This window comes from Zingiber officinale, chromosome 8B (genome assembly GCF_018446385.1).
Source record: "Zingiber officinale cultivar Zhangliang chromosome 8B, Zo_v1.1, whole genome shotgun sequence".
Classification (NCBI taxonomy): Eukaryota; Viridiplantae; Streptophyta; class Magnoliopsida; order Zingiberales; family Zingiberaceae; genus Zingiber; species Zingiber officinale.
The window spans coordinates 101,470,034-101,492,388 of NC_056001.1; the positions used below are offsets into that span (position 1 = coordinate 101,470,034).

At 34.4% G+C, this 22,355-nt stretch overlaps 1 protein-coding gene across 1 annotated transcript; it reads right to left on the minus strand.

The window, feature by feature from the left end:
- Positions 1 to 10,661: 10,661 nt before the first annotated feature.
- LOC122017383 (cellular nucleic acid-binding protein homolog) lies at positions 10,662 to 13,931 on the minus strand. The gene is made up of 5 exons (XM_042574984.1): positions 13,568 to 13,931; positions 13,236 to 13,374; positions 12,493 to 12,584; positions 11,471 to 11,573; positions 10,662 to 11,202 (listed from the first exon to the last, which is right to left on the minus strand). Exons 1-5 carry the CDS (start codon positions 13,838 to 13,840, stop codon positions 10,979 to 10,981), a joined length of 831 nt encoding a protein of 276 aa, XP_042430918.1. The 5' UTR covers positions 13,841 to 13,931; the 3' UTR covers positions 10,662 to 10,978.
- Between the last annotated feature and the right edge of the window lie 8,424 nt (positions 13,932 to 22,355).

Genomic DNA, 22,355 nt, shown 5'->3' on the forward strand with positions numbered 1-22,355 from the left:
CAGTCTGCCATTTGGTTCTGAATGCTGGCCGCTCGGAAAATCGTATGTAGAAGAAAACTCCTTCCAGTGCTTGTTGGAGGTCGGCATGTTATCAAAAAATCTGAAGCCTATTCTACTTTGGAAGATAAAAGTGCCCAACTCGGATTGTTTGGGGTAGAAGAAGAAGTGGAATATTTTGGGGTCAAGAGGGATACTGTGCAGCTTAAAGAGGACGACCACCCCGCTCAGCAGCCTAAAAGAATTCGGCACCAGCTGGCCGAGCGGGATGCGGAAATAATTACAAACCTCCAAAATAAATGGGTGGGTAGGAAACCTAAGGCCGCCCTGGAATTGGTCTAAAAAGAAACAAATGGTGCCGATCGGCGGGTCATGTGGTCGGTCGGTCGGGTCGGCTATAATTATTTCATGGTCATCAGGGATCCCATACGTCCGAACAAGACGCCGAGCGCTCTCCTCGTCAAATCTACTCTCCATGGTCATATACCAGGGACTGTGAACATCAACGGCGGGGGCGGAAGTGCTCGCCATGACTAAAGCCCCAAGAAGAGGAAAGAAGGAAGCCGAAAGACACTCGGAAACAGAGGACCGATGAAAGTTCGCAAGCAAGGGGACGAAAGGAGTTCCCCGCGAAAGGGAAAGGCCGAAAGGAAGGGAGAAGCTTACTGAGGGAAGATGGACAGAAAGGATCACCAGAGAGCCGAAGACCACCAAGAGGCGAGAGCTGGGACAGCCGGAATGATGCAGCAGCAGCGGGCACCTTCGACGGAGAATGCGCGATGAAACAGAGAATGCGGCGTAAAAGGCGAAGACGAGGGCTTTATACGAACGAGGCTGGTTGGCCTCGTCCGTCGGATGCAGGTCACGGAAGACGAAGTCATCATCTAACTTTCCGTTTCGAAATAACCGGCGTCCCATCGTACGGATCATCACCGCCACGCGAGAAGAGCCACGTGGCGCTCTGTCACCAGGCGCAATTAATGCGCCCATACTGCGCATGCTTCGACTTGATGAAAAGGATTTGCACGATGTTCGAGAAGATTTAGACAAGCGAACATCCACGTTGAACGCCAAGACATCCAAAACGAAGAGCCGAGCGGCTGAATGTGGCGTAAGGGCCGAATGGCTCAAGGGATATTATAAGCGACGGCAAGGCGACGACCGCTCCGTTCGGACACATAGTCCAGTCAGTCGGACTCACTGCCTCCTTCGACTAGACTTGAAGGAGAGGCAAGTGATCCGGCGGTAAGAATGGGGGGCCCACCTTCTGAAGGGTCCCAGCCTAAGGACGGATGGAGGGCTGGCCAAGCGGGTAATGGTCCAAGCGGAGCTAGAGATAACCCATCCATGGGCTTGGGTTTCCGACGCCAAGGCAGGAGGATCGAAGGGCCGAGCGAGAGTCCGCTCGGCTGGGACCGAAGGGCCGAGCGGGTGGTCCGTTCGGCCAAGATAAGGGCGAGGGTACAAAGGTGGCCGAGCGGCCTATGCGCTCGGCTCGGGATATGGGATATCAACAGAAGCATGTCTGATGATTAGGCCGTACACAAGATCGCACGATGGAGGATCTCGCCGTCACATCATGGAGAGGTGGATACAGTAACGGTATGACCTTAGGGATGTCCTTCTGACAGACCCATACCTGGGCATGATCGAAAGCAGGTGATCGCTTCGATTGGCGTGCTCAGGCTTCTTCAATAGGTCTATATAAGGCCCCCATTTCTTCACCGGAGGTACGCGCATCTAGATCTCTGAAGCCACTTCCTTTGTTATTCCTCGCCTGACTTGAGCGTCGAAGGGCCGTCGCCGGGACACCCCTCCCGGCTCGGTTTTGTTGCAGGTTCGCCGGAGCACTCGAGGATCCAGCAGGGAGCGCCACGTCCCCAGCGTCCGTTGACTCCTGATTCGGACAGGATCATTTGCTATGACGCTGCTATGTGCGACTACTACTAAAAAGCTATCCAAGTCCGAGCTCGATCTGATAATCTATAAGTGTTGGGTAACAAAATTTTGTTTGTGTACTTAATTATTGCTTAAAAGGAAAGTGTAGCTTGTTACACTTAACCTATCTTTTTTATTGTACTTGTTTCCCTCTTTCGATGGTTCTAAAAGAGGACTATAGTGAATTACCCATCGATACGGTCCGCGGGATTGTGAGTCTTGGAGTAGAAGTTGTTAAAGGCTCCGAACCAAGTAACCGATTGAGTTCTTGCTTTTTCGTTTCTATTTTTTTTATTCCGCTACGCGCACTTCGTTTTTAAAAGTTTAAAAAGAATTTTTTTTTTAAATCATGTGATTCCCCCCCCCCCCCCCCCCCCCCCCCCTCCCCTCATGTGTGTAATGATCCAATAAGTGGTATCAGTGCTCTGTTAGTTCTAAATTAGTGCAACCACCAATCAAGCAGAAGTCTATTTGCCTATACTTTGCACTTTAATTTTTTAATTTTCTTCAAATCAATCTGAATCGGCACTGTTGCCTCTTCAGATAAATTTTTTTCTTTAATTTTCTTGAATTACTCTAAATTGGTGCAATATCAATTGAGTTTTAGTACTTTTATTATCTCCCACACTGTTAATCTAAGACCTAGTCTTGGGATTTCTTTGTTAGTTTATTTTTGTGTGCAAAGTTCCATCTTTAATTTCCCAAAACGAAGGCTATAGCACTACTCGCCCTCCACTCTTCAGTAGGGATGACTTCCCCTACTGGAAGAGAAGAATGGAGGTATACTTGAAAATGGATATCGATTAATGATTCACCATCCGACGAGGATACAAGGCATCGGTAGACAAAGCAACTAAAGTACCTCTCAATCCAAAAAGATGGGTTTCGGAAGATAAGAAAAGAGCTCAGATCGACTCGAAGGAAATGAACACATTCTAGTGTAGACTTACAAAGGAAGAATTGAACCGCGTCGGCTCGTACGAGAATGTGAAGGAGCTATGGGACAAGTTGGTCGAATTACACGAGGGCACGACCAATTCAAAGGTAACCAAAAGAGACTTACTTTTGAACAGTTTATTTAACATTAAAATGTAGGATGGTGGGACCTCCACACCAAAATAAAGAACATCCTAAATGGCCTTCACCTAATCGGGCATCAACTTGAGAACCACAATATGATAAGGTATGCTCTCAACTCTTTTCCTCGAAATACATTGTGGGCATCTATAGTAGATGCCTATAGAGTATCGAAGAATTTTTCTAAGTTAAAGTTGGATGAATTATTTTGTGAACTAGAATTATATGAACAAACTAACGCCACATAGGTTGAGAAAGGTATTGATTTCTTTACAGGTTCCACAAAGAAGGCAAAGACCAAAACTAAGCCTGAGTCAAGAGATGAATCAAACTCATATGAAGAGGAGCAACTAGTGAACATAGTCAGAAAAAATATTCACAAGAAGAAAGAACAACTTCACAAAGGACTTATAAGAAGTAATCAAATCTACACCCAACGACTCAAAGGTGAGGATGGCATGCTTCAGATGTAACAAAAAGGGGCATTCAAGCACGAATGTCCAAATCAAAAGGACAAGTCTAAGAAAATGAAGAAAAGGAATGCACTCTACGCCACCTGCGATGAATCCTCCTCAAAAGAATCGAAAATAGAAGATCAGAAGCAAGTCAGCCACCTCGCGCTCATAGCAACCGGATCCAAATCGAAAAATGACTCAAATCAAGAAGAGTCCGAATATAAATCAAGCCACGAGTCTGCACTCGTTTCCAAAGGTTCTACTGAGGTACAAACTATTTTAACTTCAAAGTTTTTTAAAATCATTTCATGTCTTAATAAAAATTAATTAAATCTGAAAATCAAAATGACACATTCCTTAAGGAAAATCAATACCTTAAGAAATAACTTAACTCTCAAACAGAAAACACTAACTCAACTCAAGTCGAAAGAATTGAGGAAGAAAATTCTAAATTGAAAATTGAAATAACCAATCTAAAAGGATTGTTAGAAAAATTCACAACAAGATCTAAGTAACTAGATATGATACTTGGATCTCAATGAACTGTATATAATAATCCAGACTCAGATACAAGTCCAGCTCGATAAATAAAACGTTCATCTCATTAATAAGTCAAAATAAACTAAGTAATTCAAACCCAAACCAAAAAATCAAAGACAAAATAATTCAAATCCAAAATATAAATAAAAAACTAACCTTAAATTAAATAAATACGAAATCAATCTAAACTCAAACTATAATCAAGTTTATTACAACTATAAAACAAATCGACACAAATCTAAAACTTAAACTCAAGTTCAATAATTCAAGGGAGGCACCAAACTAGTTGGCACCTCCAAAATAATAGTTTACTTACCTAGGTAATTAGGGCTAGATAAATTAGGGACTAATTTAACTCAGCAAACAGTACTAGAGAAGTTTGGGATGATATTAGGTTAGGCAAGCACTATCTATGCATGTCTAGGAAGAATTATATGTATTCAACCTGATGCATTTGGCTTAGTAAAACTAACTGAAGCTACCTCTTACTAATCTAAATTGGTTAGACCAAAGTTTTGTATTAAGTTCTTTGGGCATAACTATTTGAAAAATCTCAAAACACGTGGTTACTCTAATAATGTTCATGTGACTCACCACAGCCTAGAAATTTATTCAAAAAATGTATGCTTGATTAATCCAAAGCTAAATTTGAATCTAATTCAAGTTAAGTCAACCCCTAAAAATCTAACTTAACTCATTTCACAAAATAATAGGATACTTTTGTCTGAAAACTTAGATTGGGTGAGATTATTAGATTAATAAAATTTAAATTTAACCTAAAACCAAACATTAACTTAAAAACATAAAATAAAAATTAAAACTTAAACTAAAATTTAAATCGTAAATTAAAACTTAAACTAAAACATAATTAAAACCTTAAATTAACACTTAATTTCATAATTAAACTTTAATGCATTAATCAAATCATACGCAAACCTAACTAAAATAAATGTTGAAATTAAAGTTAATTAAATTTTAAAATGAAAATTGAATTACACTTAAATTAAAAATTAATTAAAATTTAACTTAATTAAACTTTAATTTAATAAACTTAATCAAAATTAAATTCTGAATTGTTTTTAAAAAATATTTTAAATATTTTAAAATTATTTTAAAAATATTTTTAAAAAATATCCTAAAATATACTTTTTAAAAAAATTTCGAAAATCTTTTAAAATTATTTTAAAATCTTTTAAAAATTATTTTATAAAATATTTTATAAATTATTTTAAAATATTTTAAAAATTAATTTAAATATTTTAAAAATTAATTTAAATATTTTAAAAATATTTTAAAATCTTTTATAAATTATTAAAAAATATTTTAAGTCTTAAAAAAATATTTTTAAATTATTTTAAAAATCTTCAAAAAAATCTTTTAAAAAATTACTTTTAAAAATCCTTTTAAATTTTTTTTTAAAATCTTTTGAAAATTACTTTTAACATCTTTTAAAAATTATTTTAGATCTTTTAAAAATTATTTGAAAAAAAATATTTTTATTTTTTTTTAAAAAAAAATAAACTTAATTAAAATTTAGACACTTAGCTAAAATTTAAAAACTTTAATGAAATAAATTAATTTAAACTTAAAGTTTACTTAAATTAATTAAATGGAATTAATCAATTAATTTAAACTTAAATATTAATTAAACAAATAATTAAATCAAGTAAAATTTATTTATCTTAAAATGTAATTAAATAATTCATCTAAAATCTTAATTAAAACTTTAAAGTAACTTAATCAATCAAATTACTAATAAATTAACTTAAATTTCAATTAAATTAATTTTGAAAATTAATTAATCAAAGTCATACTTAAAATAAATCCTTAATTTAACTTAAACTTAAATATAATTAAACTTAACTTAGTACAATTAAAATTTACATAATAGTTAATCAATATTGATAACAAACAATCTAATTTAGTTTCAAGTAAACTATAAATCCATAAATAAACTTATTAAAATACACTTAATTCGAACTTAAGACTTCAAACTTAACTTATATAGTTTTTCTAAGTTATATACTTTCTAAAAATTAGTATTCCAACACTAAGTCCCTTAAATAATTAGAGAAAGCCCCTTGATAACCATAAATATCAAGTTAAGGGGGAGTGTTAACTTAAGGGTGAAGAAGGATTAAAATACTTTGAAAAACCTTTTCAAACTTTTTTTTAAAAAATATTCTGAAAATATTTCCAAAACTTTTTTTACTTAATCTTTTTAAAAAATATTTTGAAACTTACTCTTATACTTACTTTGAAAAAATACTCTTATACTTTTTCAAATGTCAATTTTGAAAAATGAAATAAAAAGTATTTTCAAATTTTCCTTAATTACTTTAAAAACCTTCTTTGGTAATTTCTTTAAAAATATTTTGCTAATTCATTATGTAAAATATTTTGAAAACTATTATATAAATTGTTTTGACAAACTTGTCTTAAAAGGTATTTTGAAAAATATTTTTTGAAAATTATTTGGAAATACTTTGCAAAACTTTCTTGAAATTATTTACTCCCTCCAATAAACCTACAAGTTGTTATGCTTACTTTGAAAAATGTATATACTTGTGTGTTTAAATATCTCATACTTTGGTATACTTATATGCATGTAACTAGATTGATAAGTGAGGTAAGTCACTAGAGGAGAGAGATTCAGTAAGGACGAGTCCCGGTGGGACTTTAGGCGCGGTCCAGCTTAGAGCCATTTGGGAAATTTAAGTTGAAATCATGATGAAATACTGGTCTTGGTAAAATAAGATTTAAGTTATAATTTGATCATATTTTTATTGTGATAACTTTGTTTTACGGGTTAGATATTTTGTGTTAGACTAACACATTTTCTAGGGCAAAAGGAGTACAAAATATCTCAGGGTGAATAGTACTCGAGACTCCTTCCATGCGAAGAAAAGTGCCTTGAGTTAGGCAATGGAAGGCGCCTTCAAGAGCTTGGAAGGTGCCTTCAGTCAGATAAAAAAGGACTTCGTCGACAATAAGAGGTGGGCTATTTGGGATAAGAGTTGGCGGGTTGAAGGCACCCCCATTGCTATGGAAGGCACCTTAATTCAACACTCAATAAAAGGAGGTTTCACCCAAAGCTTAAAAACAACTCAAGTACATCTCTTCTACAAACTTCTACGTATTCGTTCAAGATTCTGACTGCTCCGACTTCATACTGATACTTTGCTTCGACACTGCTACTTGCGACTACTGCTAAGAAGTTTTCCAACACTGAGCTCAATTTGACAATTTACAAGTGTTGGGTAACAAAGTTTTGTTTGTGTACTTAATTATTGCTTAAAAGGAAAATGTAGCTTGTTACACTTATTCTATCTTTACTATTGTACTCGTTGTTCTCTTTCGACGGTTCTGGAAGAGGATTATAGTGAATTACCCTTCGATACGATCCATGAAATTATGAGTCTTGAAGTAGGAGTCGTTGAATGCTCCAGACCAAGTAACCGATTGAGTTCTTGCTTTTTCGTTTCTATTTTTTTTTGTTGTGCGCACTTTGTTTTTAAAACCACATGATTAAACCCCCCCCCCCTCTCTCTCGTGTTATAACAATCCATACAACCTTGTAGATGTCTAAACAATTGTATTTGTGGTGTCATCTTTATTCTTTGAAAATAATTATCTACAATGGTTGCATTTGGCTTTTCTTGTGCCATTAGCAAGACTAGCTTCACTAAAGTCTTGCCAAACCATTAAAGTCTTTTGTTTTTTTTTTTTTATCAAATGGACTATTCTTACTTTCTTCAACTTCTTTATCAAGATTTCCTAATAATAGAAACATTTGTCTCCTCTATGTATGGCATAGATGACAGAAGATAATAAAAATATTAAGTAAAACCAAATAAATGATATTAAAAGTTTGTCATTAATTATAACGAAAGTGAACTAATAACATATCATATAGAGTTAACAAAATATATCAAACTTAATTAAACAAAATAATGGAGTGACCCGGCAAAAAGGAGAAAAAAATAAAAATTACTTGCCTTTTGTGGAGCAAGGCAAAGTGCATATGGAAGGAGTAAGGTAGAGCACTAATGGAAGGTTAGGGTGAAGAGCATGTAGCGCTGAGTGTGACCTAGAAAATGAGTTTGGAAGTGTAAGATCTTAGTTGGTGATGATGATTTGGCAGACCAAGAAGACGGAGAAGAATAATATGAAAGCGAGTTGTGAGGACTGAGGAGAAGAGAAAAATAAAAAATAAAAACAACAAACAAAAAGAAAAATAAATATAGAACGAAGAAGTGGAAAGTAACATAAGAATATGATTAGGTTTTTTGTTGGAAGCCGAATAGACGAAGTCTGGAATAGAATGTTGAGTGTGAGTACGAATCCTCTGGTCTATAATTTACAGACCAGAAGATGATCTATTTTATAGATTGGCTCATTTTAATAGACATCATCACTTAAATAGATTGGGTCCATCATGATTCACAAATCATAATCAATGGATTATTCTCTGATCCACAAATTACGAATCAGAGAATCCCATCTGCGTTGAGTGTACATTGGAAATTTTGGGCACGCTACATTGGGAAGGAGTCTCTATCATTAAAAAATAATTGAGAAAATATATTTAATATTATAAATTAAATATTTTTCTACCATTTAATATTCATGGAGAAAAAAATAATAAACTTATTTGAAAATAATATTATAAATTTTAAATTTTAAATTGAGTATTTGTGTTCAAAATAAATAAATTAATAATTATCAGGATAATAATTAATATAATTTATTAAAAAATAATATTTAGCGTTTGTTGATAGTTAAATGTTATTATTATTATTATTATTATTATTATTATTATTATTATTATTTAGTTAATCCAACTATATATATAATTATTTATATATTATTTTAAATTAATTAAATCAACATGAAGCTTAACTTTTATATTCTTTTATAAATAAAATCAAAGTTACTTTTACCTTGCTTTTCCTAGAAATTAAAAAAAAAAACAGTGATGTCAATTGTCAAGATAAATTATTAAATTTACAATTTTATTTATAATGCACGTATATGAGCTTTTCGTCCGCGTTCTTCCTCTGATTTATTCATTAAATAAATTTGAAAATGAAATTGGCAGCCCACACAGTAGCTCGATAGTCTAGTAATTAAAACGTGGGAAATAAATTCCTTGCAATTCTTAAGATTTGAAATCTCGAGGTGGGATGACCCACCCTATACTTTAGGGATTATAAGGAATCTAATAGAAGATCTAATAGTCGACTAGAATAGAGGAGGATATATAAAGGATTTTTTTGGACCGAATTAAATAATTTAGTAATGGAGTGTGAAGATTTTTAAATTTGGAAATGGAGATTGGTTTGGTGGAATCCTACCCTAGGCTATATCCGATCCGAATATCCTATTAGATTTTATATATTTCTTAAAAATTTGATAAATGTCTATAGCTTCTTTGAAATTGACAAATTGTAAGTGATAATAAGATATTTGGGTAGGGTATAAATATTCGATAACCCGATGAATATAAGAATGAGAATAAAAGTTGAATATTAGATGGAGTGAATATCATAAACGAGTATAGGAATAGAGAATATGAAATATGAATATCTGACCCATTATTATATCTAGTATACTAGAAGTTAAACCGTGTCAAGGATGATAGAATTGAGATATAGCATCTTATGATACTCATTTTATTTTTTTTTTATTATCTGTGACTATTATATTTGATAATGATTTTTTTATATAAATCAAATAAATAAAAAATAATATAATTACTTGTTTTTAGTAAACTCTGATTTTAAATTATTATTAGATTAAAAATGGAATTAGTTTAATGTATAAATATTTTTAAAACTCATAATGGTGAGAATTAATAATTTTTAAGCTATAGATTGATTAATAAATCGATTTATACATAAAAAAATTCATGTAAAAATTGAAATAAATATATTGAAATTGACCATCATTAATACTTATATACTTTAAACCGAATTAATCAATTTGGATGACGAATCAAATTTTAAGATGATTTTTAATCAATTATTCCATCAAGACTATTATAAATTATGAAATATTCTTAAATAGAAATTTTATCCTTGTTTTTAAAGAGTTAATTTTAATTTAAAAAAATTGGTCAAAATTATTTAATAAATTAGAATATAATTGTTAATTTTTAAAATATAAATTAACTTACAAATTACCTAATGCAAGGTCATATTCTAATCACAAATATTATTCATATACATATTTATAAATATTATTCATGAACATTATCAAGCCAAATATATATATATATATATTCAAGCTTGTTCATTTAACTTATCGATATTGAACAAACATAAACGAACGCTTATCAAATCAAACATCAAATTTATTCACAAACATTTTATTCATTTATAGTCCTACTCATCACAAACTGGACAGCTCTATTAGCATAAGGTTTTAATTCATATTAACATGGCAAAAAAAAAGTTTTTAACTTAGTAACTGGAATTATGAACATTATATTTTATTATAATTGAGAAATACTTCAAGGTTCTGGAAAAGGAAAAAATCGGCATGTTACTGAAAATCTTTTTCATCTTTATCACTTAATTCCAATCGTTTTATCTAGCCTAACTTATTACTCCTAAAACACAAAAAATAATAATTATTTATTGTAACTAATTCTGAATAAAAATTCATGATTCTATAAGAATTCATATTTCAAATAGATTTTTACAACCAAACAAAACATAACAATAGCTTGAGGAAACTCCGTAAAACATCCTCTTAGTTGACAACAATCTAAGAGCATAGAGGTGGCTGCACCGCTAAAGCCATTAGACACTCTTAAGTTTTCCTTTTAAACAGATGGAAATGGCTATAAAAAGGAGACAATTGTTTGTTTTTTCCACAGATGAAAATGGCGAACAAAGATCCATATCATCAAGGTATTCAGCAGAAAACTCATGGAAAGATCCATCAACAGCTAATGAGTGTCATTGTCAGCCATGGAAATTTACTATTTTGGGGCCCTGCTTCTTTGTTTTTTCGCGTATGTTCTTTGTGACATCCTCCATCCCAATGGCAGATGCCAAGTTAGTGCTGGAGTCACCATTCTTCTTGCTTTGCAAGGTGCTTGCTTCCACAAAATCATCTTCAAGGTCGTCTCCACTCTGATGAATTTTGTGTGACCTTTGCTGGTCTTCGCTGGGGTCGGGGTCATCCACTTGCATCAATGAAGCAGCGTGTCAGTGAAATAACATAATGCATTGCTAATTTCAAATCTCTCGGAGAAACCATGATACAAGTCTCCATGATTCAGTAGTTTGTCCCTAAATTTCTTCTCATAAAAATGAATGATGATTAAGTTCATTTGTAAATTGTCATGTTTTATTAAAACATTCTATAAAGATAGATTAATGGAATAGTAAAGTTGTCTCAAGAGTTTAAAGGAATAAAGTATATACACACACGAATAAGTCACTATAACTTACAAAATTTGTGTTCTCCTGTTGAAGTGGGCAAACTTGTGTATCTTTTGCTTGGGCAGTACTTGGCCAAATGAGTCACTTCACCACAAATCTTACACGAACCGCCCTAACATATGGTAACTCAACATCAATCAACTTGAGTTCTACGATGTTATTCAAGTAAATATGAGATGAAACAGAAGAAAGAAGTGTCACAACATGACCAAGCACGAGTAAAGCCACTTTAGTGGTAGAGTAGCTAGATGTATGAGAATCATAAAAACACAATTACTATATCAAGGTAATGATCAAATTATCCCAGAGAATCATCTGGTGTGTGGTGTGCCTAACCCCATTTTAAATTGACACTTTCAGAACTAATGCATAACACAAAGATATGTCCTGTCTAATCTCACAAACATCTAATAACTATAGGATTAAAGTCCTTCAACAGATACCAAGCAGTGTTTCTAATAAGACTCCAAGTCTCCAACAATGAACCCAGCAAATGACTTAATTGTTAGAAATATACATTTGATAATAAAATATGTATCTGTTAGACAACAATTTAAGGATTTAGTGAGAGTGCCAATAGATAATAAATTCATAGAAAAATTGAACATAATGGACTTTGTCTAAGACTAACAAGGGGTATGTAACGAGCCTTGTCTTTTGACAGGAACCCATGTATTTATAAGCTCCAGATTAACTAACTTATCTAAAAACTAGGACATTAGACTAGGTAATACAAAGACTACGTAAAAAAATAGTAGTGAGGTATAAGAAACAAAGTGAAATTTTTGCAAAATAAATCCCTTTCCTTTTTAAATGAATGAACTGACAATATAAGCTAAGCTAGAACTGCTACATGTAAAGAGCTTTGTCGAGCAATATACTCTCTTATAATCATAGTTTCAAGCTTTTTTTAGACTCCAATGACCACACTAATGAATTGCCTGCATATTATATTGCCACTAGCTGTTCATCTAGTTATTGCTTGATGTGTATATTTCTTTCTTGTCCCATGGAAGTATTAGTACGCGTACCTTTGGATAGACTCCATGTGCATTTTTTGGACAATTCTTACTCAAGTGCCCTTGTTCTTTGCAGATGAAGCATTTTGCAAATTTTGTTCCCCCTACAATCAAAAGATTTTCAATTAAAAGTATGAAATCAAAATATGCACTACTAAGGCAACAAAATCATCGGGTTCAGTTTTTCTATGAAATCAAAATATCTAGGGAACAAAATATTTCCTCGATAATATTACCAGTAGGGGGGAAACTACAAGTAACGAATAACAAACTAAACTTACCAACCTAAAACAGAATTAAATTGAAAAAAAAGCCACAGCATAAGCAATAGTTACAGGTATAAACTAAGTTTCCAAAATAACAGTGTCAAACTAGCTAGGGGAAAATATTCAGACTGCAAAATAAATTTCATGAGATCAGTATTACGAAATTTAGAGACTTTAAAAAATACTTGAAAGAATAGAACCACAACTTTCCACGAGCATTTTCTTTATGCAAAATTGTCCATGTAACAATTCCTATATTATTTCACAAGCAATACTATCTTTACCATGGTACTTGCTGCAATAATAGCCTTGAACAATTCTATTTGAAAATTTACAAATTAGACGTCATAGTCACTTCAGCATATCTACAAGTTTTTCCACTATTATTTTTTTGGACATCGGAAGAAGTAAATGCAAGCAATCTGATTAAGCCATTTGATTGCATACAACTAGTGCATGTATTAAGCAAAGAAATGAACAGACAATTACCATCTTCAATGGGCAGTGGACACATGGAAAGTGAATGCCCAACTTCTCCACAATTATAACACATTTTCTTCTCATTAGTGCCGTAACTCTCTGGGCAATTCTTAAGACTATGCCCCCGCTGTCGGCAAAGCAAACATATCTGGAAAGAACATGATTCATTATTGTGACTGCTCTAAATGTCTGTACTCCCAAAACATGTTTCAATTATGAACTGTTTGGTTCTTAGTCCTTTTGAAAAGAAGAGACTTTTCAATAATTTCCGGCCCAACATTGTGGAAAAACAAATGAAGATGAGAAGTTAGGTTAAACAACGGGGAAAAAAGAGAGGCGACCTTCTTCCTTTCCCATAGGGCCTTCTCGGGGCACAGTTTGGCGATGTGGCCAGTTGACTTGCAGATATAGCAGCTCTCTCCGGGACGCATCCCCGGGACCCTGAGTGGGTGCTTCCTCAGAGCTGAAGTTCCGCTCTTCTTCCAGAAGCCACCACCCGCCTTCCTCTTCTTCGTCCCCTTCTCCGCCTTGGGGATCGAAGTGGTGGCATCCTCCGGTCGTGGATTCGCCTCCGCGAACCTCTTCCGCGCCTCCTTCTGCCTCTTGCTCACCATCGCTCCCCTTCGTTCTCTCGAGCAAGTCGGCGAGAAGCTGCAGCTCCGTAAGCGAAGGGTTTAACGAGAGAAATTCTATTCCCTGGTTCCTTCCCCAACCCTTTTACATAAAGAAGATCCGTTAAGTAACGGGCGCGGGTCGGAGGGTTCTCAACCCATTGGGCCCGAGTTAAATTGTAATTATTATATCTTCAAAGGGTATTTTTATCATCTGAGCAACTTGTTTCTAATTAAGGGAAGATATTTTCTCTATAAATAAAATATCTATCTAACATTGTTCTACCATCTAAATAATGCTATCATTGCATTAGAACTCATTTCAATCTTTTATACTAGTTTATAAACCACCTAATTCTTCCTCTAAATGTGATGTGTAATAAGGGATATTAGTCTTCTAGACCGTCCATCATGAGCGCTTTCCAATTTATTATAGCGGTCGATAGAAAATTTTCGTAGGATCAAACTAGATCAATCGCCCCATGTTTGACATTATCTAATCTTACTAATGTTTTTATATACTGACTAATTCTGACGTGGATGATCCAAGTTCACATTTTGGCAAATTTAGAAAATAAGGTAGCTCTTGACATGATGTCGAGCAATGGCGTAGCTAGGTTGAACAACTGCCCTGGGCTAAAAATGCTGAGCCCAGTAAAGTCCAGCCCAACATAGCAAGGTTAACACTTAAAATCATTGGGCTGCTTGTTGGGTGAGGCTTAAAATTTACTGGGCATTGCTAGGCTGCACTGGGCTAGAGCCCAGCAAAGCCCAGCCCTGGCTACGCCCTTGATGTCGAGCATCACTAGTTGTTGAAACATGGTGTACATAGGTTGTGTGAGTTTTGAACTCTAATTATTATTTGAGAAAAGCACTCTATCATTTACCACATACTCCTTTGTTCTCCTTCAAATTTAAATATTATCAAATATGTACATCATAAATGATTCCTAAATCATGTGGCTCATTTGATCTAGTTTAAATTCATGCAATTATCTCAAATGGAATTTTCATCATATTCTCACATTTTATAGATAACACCGGGCTTGAGGTGACCAGTCTAATCCTATAAAAAATTTTCATCAGTTAAATCGGGAAGTACTCGTGACGGACAGCTCAAAAGACCAGCATCCCATGACATTTTATATATTTATTTTCTATATGTTTCTCATGCATAGATCTTCTAGTAGTATGATTGTGGATCGGTATTCCTCTTCTCCTCGTTCTCTTCAACATCACTATACTTACTCTTTTGCGTTACCACTGATCTAATTTGGTATTTTAATCCTGAATTTATGTTATTTAATGTGGAATAATACGTGTAGAATTAATTAGTCTATTTTATATATATATATATATATATGTGTGTGTGTGTGTGTGTGTGTGTGTTGGATCGTGAGAGTTCGATAGAGGGGGGGTGAATATCGATTCGAAAAAAAACGTTAATAAGAGTTAAGCGCAGCGGAATAATAAAAAAACTTAGACAAACTGAACACGGTGTTTTTACTTCGTTCGGAGCATGTGACGACTCCTACTCGAAGGCCCGTACTCCGTGAGTACTTTCGTTGGGCAATCACTAGCAGTTCGAAAATGATTACAATTTAAAGTACATGAATGCTAGCAAAATAAAGAAAATACCGACAAGAATTAAAGAAAAGGAAAGGAGCGTATTGTCGGATCTTTGTTAGCGTCGCTGGAGTGCAGAGCAGTAGAGCAAGCAGTAGAAGACCTTCTTTTCGTTGTTGTTCTGAAGCTCCCCTCTGACCCTTCTTTTATATGAGGCTCGGGGCGCCCCGGATCCCTTCTGGGCGCCCTGGTGGGACGTGGCAGGTCCAACCAGCAAGCTCCACGTGGCGACGCACGAGTTTCGATAAAACTTACCTCCGGGCGCCTGGACCTCCGGGCGCCCCGATCCCTTCCGGGCGCCCGAACCTCTTATTTCCAGGAACTCCTTCTCCTGCAAAATAGAGTTAGTTCGAGGCAAATATATATCCTGTAAAACAGATTGTTAGCACAGTTAAAGTTCAACAAAGTAATAGAAAAAGAGTATGACTTAGATTCCGTCTTTCCGAGACCGGAATCTAGTCACGATCTCAACTTAGATATCCGAAATGGATCTAAGTCGGATCAACGCCTAATGTTCCCTTCCCGGGAATGCGTCCTCGCAGTCACTCCCCTCTAGTGACTTACCTCACTTACCTGCCAGACGTCCGGTCAGCCCATCGACTCGTCTGGACTTCGTGCCAGCTATCCGATCAGCCCGTCGACCTAGCTGGACTTCGTGCCTAAGCGTCCGGTCAGCCCGTAGACCCGCTTGGACTTCGTGCCAGCTATCCGGTCATCCTGTCGACCTAGCTGGGCTTCGTGCCAGACATCCGGTCAGCCCGTCGACCTGTCTGGACTTCTCCTGCACACTCGATCAAAGTGTCAGACAACAACAAACTAACTTAACCTGATTTGTCATTCATCAAAACCTGGGTTAAATCGTTAGTGCTAACCGCACCAACAATCTCCCCCTTTTTGATGGAATGACAACTTGGTTAAGTTAGTGAAAATATATGCAAGAAACAACATGCATTTATATGGTTTTAAAGTTAGTTTGTATTTTCAAACTGGTTTAGCTAACTTAACCACCTAACCCTCCCCCTTTGGCATTCATCAAAAATAAGCATGGATTAAGTAAACATAAACATAGACTTCAGACAAAGTAAGAAATAATGTCAAGTTAATCTGGGGGAGTTTAAAATATAGATTATTTTGCTCTTAAATCTTTTAAAAACTAAGTCTATTTTGCTTTTTATTTTGTTTTCAAAATCAAAAATCCAAAACTAAGTTTGAAAGATCTATTTTTCAAAACTGATTGAAATTTATTTTTCAACACTAAGTTTGTAAAAGATTCAATTTTCAAAATTAAGGAAAATGATTTTGAGAAGCTTAGTTTGTAAACTTAAGTTGAAAAATCTAATTTCCACAATTTTCAATAACAAAGCAATTTTTAAAACTAATTTTTGTAAAATTTTAAACTTTCAAATCAAATTATCAAAATTAAGAGAAAAAATTCAATTTTCAAAACTAAGTTAGATATAATTTTCAAAATCAATTTTTTAACAAAAAGTAAAACCCAAAACAACTTAGTTTTATAAGAGTTAGTTTTCAAAAATAAGTTTAAGAAATATTTAAGAGAACATTTTTCAATCACTAACATAAAAGAAAAAATATTCAAAGTAGAATATTTTTTTAAAAAATAAAGGAGTTTTCAAAACAATTTTGTAAAATTCTTTTTCAGAATCAAATTTTCAAAAATAATAAAAAAATTGCACATTTTTTAACCAAGTTGAGTTTAGACTTTGATTTTCAAAGATAAGTTTAACAAGTCAATTTGAAATACTGAAGTAGTTTTATTTCTCCTCCTGAACTTGACATTAACCCAAATGTCTAACCAGTTTGTTACTGACTGACTTATCAGAAGATAGCAGCTTTCACTTGGTTAGTCAAGTTAAGTTCAACCTTAACTTGATTAATGTATATTTTGTATTTAAGGCCCAGACTTATATCGATGCACTGAAATAAGCATCTTAAGTCTTAGGCAAGTGGCCTATACATCTCACCCCTTTCTATGTTCGTCAATCACAAGCAAAGTAAGCCTGGAGTTTTGGTGAGATGCTCAAAATTAGTCCTATGGGTACATGCTTTCTAAGGATTTTGAACTAGTCTAAGGCTGAAAATATATTTAAAAATCTAAAAATAGGAAAGTTTTGAAAATGAAATATGTTTTAACCTATAATTTTAGAATAACCATTTTTGAAAAATAATTTTTTTTAAAATTTGAAACTCCTAGTCTATTAAGATCGAATATAATCAATCCATATCAGAAAGAGCACTAGATAGATCAAAAAGTATTTTACAAGTGATGTAGATAACTGAAGTGTCATAACTAGAGCTACTGAGATGAGGAAGGGGGTGGTCCAGATCCCAAGGAGTGAAGTAGTGTCATCAGCTCAGTGTGTCGGGTCTGCCCGTCAACTCGTAACTCGGAGACCTCTCGCCGCATGTCACGCTGAAAGTCAGAGTTCTCCTGCTGGAGACTCGCCATGGCTCTCTCTAGTCCGATCATGCGGTCAGCTAGAGTGCGTGGTGCGTGACGTGGTGCTCGAGCTGGTGGTGGAGGTGGAACGGCCTCCTCCGGAAACAGTGCAAGCATGAACTCATCCTACTCGACCTCCCCCTGTGCGTCTGGATCGTGCTGGTGACGTGCCCCCCTCCGCCAAGACATAGTACCGTCACCCTCATCTATGTGGATACTAGCTAGAGAGAAGTCCCTAGCTGCTATGACGTCAAACTCAGTCATATAGCGAATGTCTCCTCTAGTGACATCAATGTCCAATGAGGACATATATGCTGTCAGAATGTGACAGAAAGGCATGTGGACTCGACTATTAGTCACGTATCCAGCAGAGTAGATAATAGTGGAGAAGATATGTAGGTTGATGTCAATATCTAACCTATGACTCAGGGCATAGAGTAAAAATGAATGGAATGGGCGCATCACAGCGATGTCCCGTGTAGTCAGTGGTAAAATGCAGAAGACTAAGACCCTATAAAGAGCGTAGTCCTGGACTCGAAGTTCTACCGACCTAAACTGGGTCACAGTGGGATCTCGCTCTCCCCCAAAAAAATACGAATAAATCGTATCAAGAGTGATATGTGAGTAGGGATCTCCGAATGGTAGATCCCCAGGAGGATAGCACAAAAAGGAACAAGTGGATGGACGTAACCCTAAAAACTCCAGGATCGTCGTAGGGGATAGCGTGATATCGGTACCCACTGCTCTAGTAGTATAGGTAAGGTCGTCGACTTTCACTAGGTTGTTACAAAATTCAGCACACAGACTTATGTTTACCGGACTAGTACATTCAACAAGGTTCCGTAAGTTATAGTGGTTTATAACCTCCATAACGGGAGCACAAGAAACTAGAAAGAACGATCTATCTATACATTTAGTCCTAATGACCATATAAATGGTTGACTCAAACTTGACTCTAAGTTCATCTGTGGGAAACCTAGGGTCAGTACTAGCGTTAGAGGGCCCAGCACCAGTATTCTTTCGTTTCCTACTGTATATAAAAGAGATATTCTAAATGAAAATATCAAGACAAATTTAAAAGAATTCTAAGAAAAAAAATTTACCGATGAGCCATCGTAAAATATAGAACTGATGACCTCGGTTGAGTCGCAGCAGCGTCTTCACCGCTAGAAAATTTAATTTTAGAGCACTCTCACACTGAGGTTCAGATAGAACCTTGGTAAGAGTGAAAGGTTGTGGGGTAATTGTTGGGGGCGCCTGCTGCCCCCTATTTATAGGGAGCTCCGGGCGCCCAGAGCCATTCCGAGCGCCCGGGGTTGATTTTGGGCGGGGCGCCCGGATCTCTTCCGGGGCGCCCCGGAAGGGAATACCAGGGGCGCCCACCCCGATTTTTTTTTTTTTTTTAAATTGAAGTTTGATTAATTCAAGATTTAACTTAACTAATTTAATTGACTTAATTCGAATTTTAATTAACTTGATTCAATCTTAAAACACCATTTTAATTTTAATTAATTATAATTTAATTTGAAATTTAATTTAAAGTTAATATCGATTAAATTTAATAATTTTAAAATAGTTTTTAAAGTTAATTTGAAAGTTTAAAGTTAAAATAATTTTTAAAGTTAATTAAAAATAATCTTTAAAATAGTTTTTAAAGTTAATTTAATTTTTTTAAAATAATTTCTTAAAGTTAAAATAATTTTTAAAGTTAAAATAATTTTTAAAGTAATTTTTAAAGTTAAAGTTAAAATAATTTTTAAAGTTAAAATAATTTTTAAAGTAATTTTTAAAGTTAAAGTTAAAATAATTTTTAAAATAAAAATAATTTTTAAAGTTAAAATAATTTTTTAAAATAATTTTTAAAGTTAAAATAATTTTTAAAGTAATTTTTAAAGTTAAAGTTAAAATAATTTTTAAAATAATTTTTGAAATAATTTTTAACTTAATTTTAAAATAATTTTTAAAGTTAATTTAATTTTTTAAAATAATTTTTAAAGTTAAAATAATTTTTAAAGCTAAAATAATTTTTAAAGTAATTTTTAAAGTTAAAGTTAAAATAATTTTTAAAGTAAAAATAATTTTTTTTAAAAAAATAATTTTTAAAGTTAAAATAATTTTTAAAGTTAAAATAATTTTTAAAGTAATTTTTAAAGTAATTTTTAAAGTTAAAGTTAATATAATTTTTAAAGTTTTAAAGTTAAAATTTTTTTTTTTAAACCAAAGTAATTTTTTAAAATAATTTTTAAAGTTAAAATAATTTTTAAAGTTAAAGTAAATTTAAAAGAAGTTTAGTTTTAATTCGAAATTTAATTTAAATTTGAAATTCGAAATTTAATTTTAATTCATTTGAAATTTGAAATTTAATTTTAATTCGAAATTTAATTTTGATCCTTAGTTATCTCACCCGATTTAAGTTTTCAATCAGGGAATCCTATAATTTTGTGAGATGGGTTGAATTTTAATTATGGAGTTTGGTTTAACTTGTGTTAGATTCAGGTTTAGCTTTGGTCTCTTCAAATAGGCATTCTTCGGATAAACTTCTAAGCTTGGTGAGTCACATGGACGTCATTAAAAGTAACCAACCTTTCGAGGTTTTCCGAATAGTTCTATCCACGGAGCTTAGTACTAAATCTTGGTCTAACTAGTTAGAATCCATTTAAGGGTAGCTTCGGTCAGTTCCACTTGGCCAAATGCACCAGATCGAAATCATATCTTTCTAGACATGCGATGCCCAAGCTTCCCTAACGTACTATCATCCAAAAACTTCACCTGTACCATGATTCAAGTTAAACTTGGTCTCTTTTTAACTAATCCTAATTACCCTGCCGGGTTAGTTTGTTTAGGTTACCCTGTCGGGTAAGTTAGTTTTGGAGGTGTCAGCTATTCTGGAGTCTCCCCCTGAATTATTGGCCTTTAATTTAAATTTTCGCTTTAGGTTTGTATCGATTTCTTTTATAATTATAATTAACTTGGTGATAATTTATATTTTGTTGAGTTTTTTATTTCTTTACTTGTATTTTGGTTTTTGATTTGGTTTATTCGAGTTTATATAATATATTTTTTCTTTAGGTATGTAATATTGATTCATTCCTACTTGCGTGGTCAAACACGCTTTCGAAACTCAAGCTTGATTAGTTGATTTGTATTGGGTTATTAATGACTTAAAGGTTTTATTTGAGTTCGACTGGTATCCAAGTCCGGTTTTATTATAACATGCTTTTTGATTGTTCAGGATTAAGTCTAGATTTTTTGATCTTGTAGTGAATTTTTCTAGTATTTCTTTTAAGTTATTAATTTCTGATTTTAATGATGAATTCTCTTCAAGTATTAGATCTTGAGTTGGATTTGAATTTTTTATTTGTTCTTTGAGGTCTTGATTTTCCTCAAGGAGTGATTTATTTTTATTTTCTATTTTAATTAACTTACTATTTAAGCAAGAAATAATTTTAAAGAATTTTTTGTTTAAATTAAAATATACCTCATCCAGGCCTTCGGAAACGAGTACGGACTCGTGGCTTGATTCGGGTTCCGACCCGTCTTCCGATTCATCTCCTGACTCGTCTTCCGTTTCAGCTTCGCGGGCCATCAGCGCGAGGTGGCTCTGGTGTTTCTGCTCTTCTACCTCCGATTCGTCCGAGGAGTCATCCCACGTGTTGGTGCAATATCCCTTAGGTCAAGGTTGACTGGTTAGTTTGACCAAGCTTGAGTCTTGGTCATAGTTTCGATGTTTGACAATACATGTAGACACATGGACAATGCAGGTGCAGTTGTTCATATGGGGAGATTCTGATCAGGGACTGATCAGTGTGAAAGAAGAAGAGTCAAGTAGGAATACCTGACTGGAAGGAAACCCTGGTGAGTGAAGCCAGGTGAAAGCCCTAGTGAGTGAAGCTAGGCAGATGGAAATCCTGGTGAGTGAAGCCAGGTGAAAGCCCTAGTGAGTGAAGCTAGGCAGATGGAAATCCTGGTGAGTGAAGCCAGGTGAAAGTCCTAGTGAGTGAAGCTAGGCAGTATGGAAGTCCTGGTGAGTGAAGCCAGGCAGAAGGAAAATCCTGGTGAGTGAAGCCAGGTGAAAGACCTAGTGAGTGAAGCTAGGCAGATTGAAAACCCTAGTGAGTGAAGCTAGGTAAAAGTCCAAGTAGGTCAAGAGAGTGACCGGATACTTGGCATGAAAGAAAAGTCCAAGTGGGTCAAAGGGATTGACCGGACACTTGGTGAGGGAGTCCTAGCAGGTCAAGGGAGTGACTAGATGCTAGGCATGACATACCAACAGGTTAAGGTTGACCGGATGTTGGTTTGGGAGGTTTGGGACTTGGTTTTGGGCAAAAACCAAGTACTGGATCGATCAGTGGATCGATCCAGGCTTTGGATCGATCAATGGATCGATCCAGGCTCTGGATCGATCAATGGATCGATCCAGACCTTTCCCAGCGA